Source organism: Stegastes partitus, unplaced genomic scaffold (assembly GCF_000690725.1).
Source record: "Stegastes partitus isolate 25-593 unplaced genomic scaffold, Stegastes_partitus-1.0.2 Scaffold1152, whole genome shotgun sequence".
Taxonomy (NCBI): Eukaryota; Metazoa; Chordata; class Actinopteri; family Pomacentridae; genus Stegastes; species Stegastes partitus.
Window position 1 is genome coordinate 275,010 of NW_007578883.1, and position 1,833 is coordinate 276,842.

At 44.9% G+C, this 1,833-nt stretch overlaps 1 protein-coding gene across 1 annotated transcript in view; it reads right to left on the bottom strand.

Annotated features, from left to right (window-relative positions):
* Positions 1 to 1,833, bottom strand: part of LOC103368428 (diacylglycerol O-acyltransferase 1-like) — a 15,110-nt gene that overhangs the window by 11,510 nt on the left and 1,767 nt on the right. The window contains exons 4-8 of the mRNA XM_008296809.1: positions 1,690 to 1,775; positions 1,553 to 1,605; positions 1,362 to 1,467; positions 1,024 to 1,119; positions 696 to 799 (exon numbers count right to left, since the gene is read on the bottom strand). Of these exons, the coding sequence (XP_008295031.1) occupies positions 696 to 799; positions 1,024 to 1,119; positions 1,362 to 1,467; positions 1,553 to 1,605; positions 1,690 to 1,775 (445 nt within the window). The remainder of the gene's footprint in view (positions 1 to 695; positions 800 to 1,023; positions 1,120 to 1,361; positions 1,468 to 1,552; positions 1,606 to 1,689; positions 1,776 to 1,833) is intronic.

Genomic DNA, 1,833 nt, shown 5'->3' on the forward strand with positions numbered 1-1,833 from the left:
GACTCCTATGACTCCTCTGAAGGAGGTACTAGAAGGAGACTAGTGAAGGAGGCCTCCAGGATCAGTGATGGAGCTGAAGGTTGATCTACTGAACACTGACTGGAGGAGGAGGGAAAACTTGTGAAATCACATATTTTTCGTTTTATATTTTTGACCTGATGCAGAAATCTGTTGTTACTTTGACATGAAATCATCTTTTTTTAAAATAAATTCTCTCAAAAAGCCAAAATAAATTGATTCGACGTTGAAAGCCATAAAAGGGGAGTAAGAGCTGTATGACTGTATGAATCAGCTGATTACTGACGTACAATCATTCTAATGACGTTAATGAAGCCATGCACAGTTTTACCTGCGGTGGGTCCAGATTGAACCCTTTTTAACTTGTCTTACATTGTTGAACCCTCATAACTTTATTAGTACAGGAGACAGACACGTGGCATTTTAAGAGCTAAAAAACACATCTGAGCTCCGTTAATCAAGTTTACATCCAGTCCAGGTGCCACAAGTTAGAGACTAATTTGGTGGGAGGCGCTGGTTGACTTTACATGAACTGACCATTTTATCATGAGTCTGTTAGGGCCGGAGATGACGTCCAAAAGCCTGTGTGAGTCCATATTAACAATATATTGTATTATTCATGGTCCAGGTTCACTGGGAGTCTGCTGAGACTCTCATGGCGCCTCAGCTCATCTCACCATTTCCAGCAGCCGGTGCAGCAGCTTATTGATTCGGATCTTTGGCGTCCTCGGGAAGCCTCTCTGGTAGCACAGAGTGGGAGCGAGGAGGAAATAATAGAGATCTGAGAAATCAAAGGCAGAAGAAGAAAACATTTCATCTGGGGTCACTGTAAAGAAATCGAGCTTCGTGTCATGAATGGCGAGCAGCTTCACCTCGGAGCGTCCGATGCTCGCCGCGGTCCGATCCGTTCTGGTCTCTCTCTGAAAAGCAAATCAAAAGTTTGGGGTGAGTTTGTGCTTTGGTCGTAAACCGGGGTCAGTGAAAGGCGTGTTGCTGGAGAAACACCTGAAGGAGGCCGACGGTACCAGCGATTGGTCTCCTGGTACGAGTAAAGCTTCATCCCCAGAACAGTGTAGAACCAGAGAGAGAAGAAGGCGCCACCTGGTGGACGATGAAACACAAACATTTCTACATTCAGAGCAGGAAAAGCACAGATGCTGCTCCTGTGCATGTTGGGAGACCGACGTGTTGAAAAAATAAAATGTTTTACTTTAAAAATGCTCATAACTGCCAATAGAAAAATAAACGTAAAGGGTCACCTGTTTGACAAATAAAAGTGAAAATATCGTGGCCAGCCGCTGCGTATAGACAGCGAACATGACGCACATGAACAAATGTGTCACCTGTTGATATGGTCGACTCGTGTGCGATGACGGCAGCAGGAACCAGCACCAGCAGCGCCAGATTAACGAGATGGAGACGGTGAACGCAGGAGGGCGACAGCATTCCCTGGCAGCACATTCAACTTTTATTTTACAGGATACAAGAACAGGTAAAATATTCAAAATGTTAAAGGCAACAGAGAAAAAGAAACCTTCTCCTGGGATCTCTCGAGGAACAAAGCTGTCAGAGCAAACAAGTTGGCAGCTGGAAGAAAGTGAGAGGCCTGTTTATGGACTCATCTCATGTCATGTTCTTGTACCTGTTGTGTAGACCCAAAAGAGTCCTCACCCATCACCAGGTTGACAGGCGGCCAGATGCAGTTGTCCTCAATCAGATGCCCCAACACCTTTTTGACATCTATCAAAAAGCCATGTCTGTTTAGAAAAGGGAAACACAGGAGACGTTACGTAGGATGTATTTGTAGAGCACACA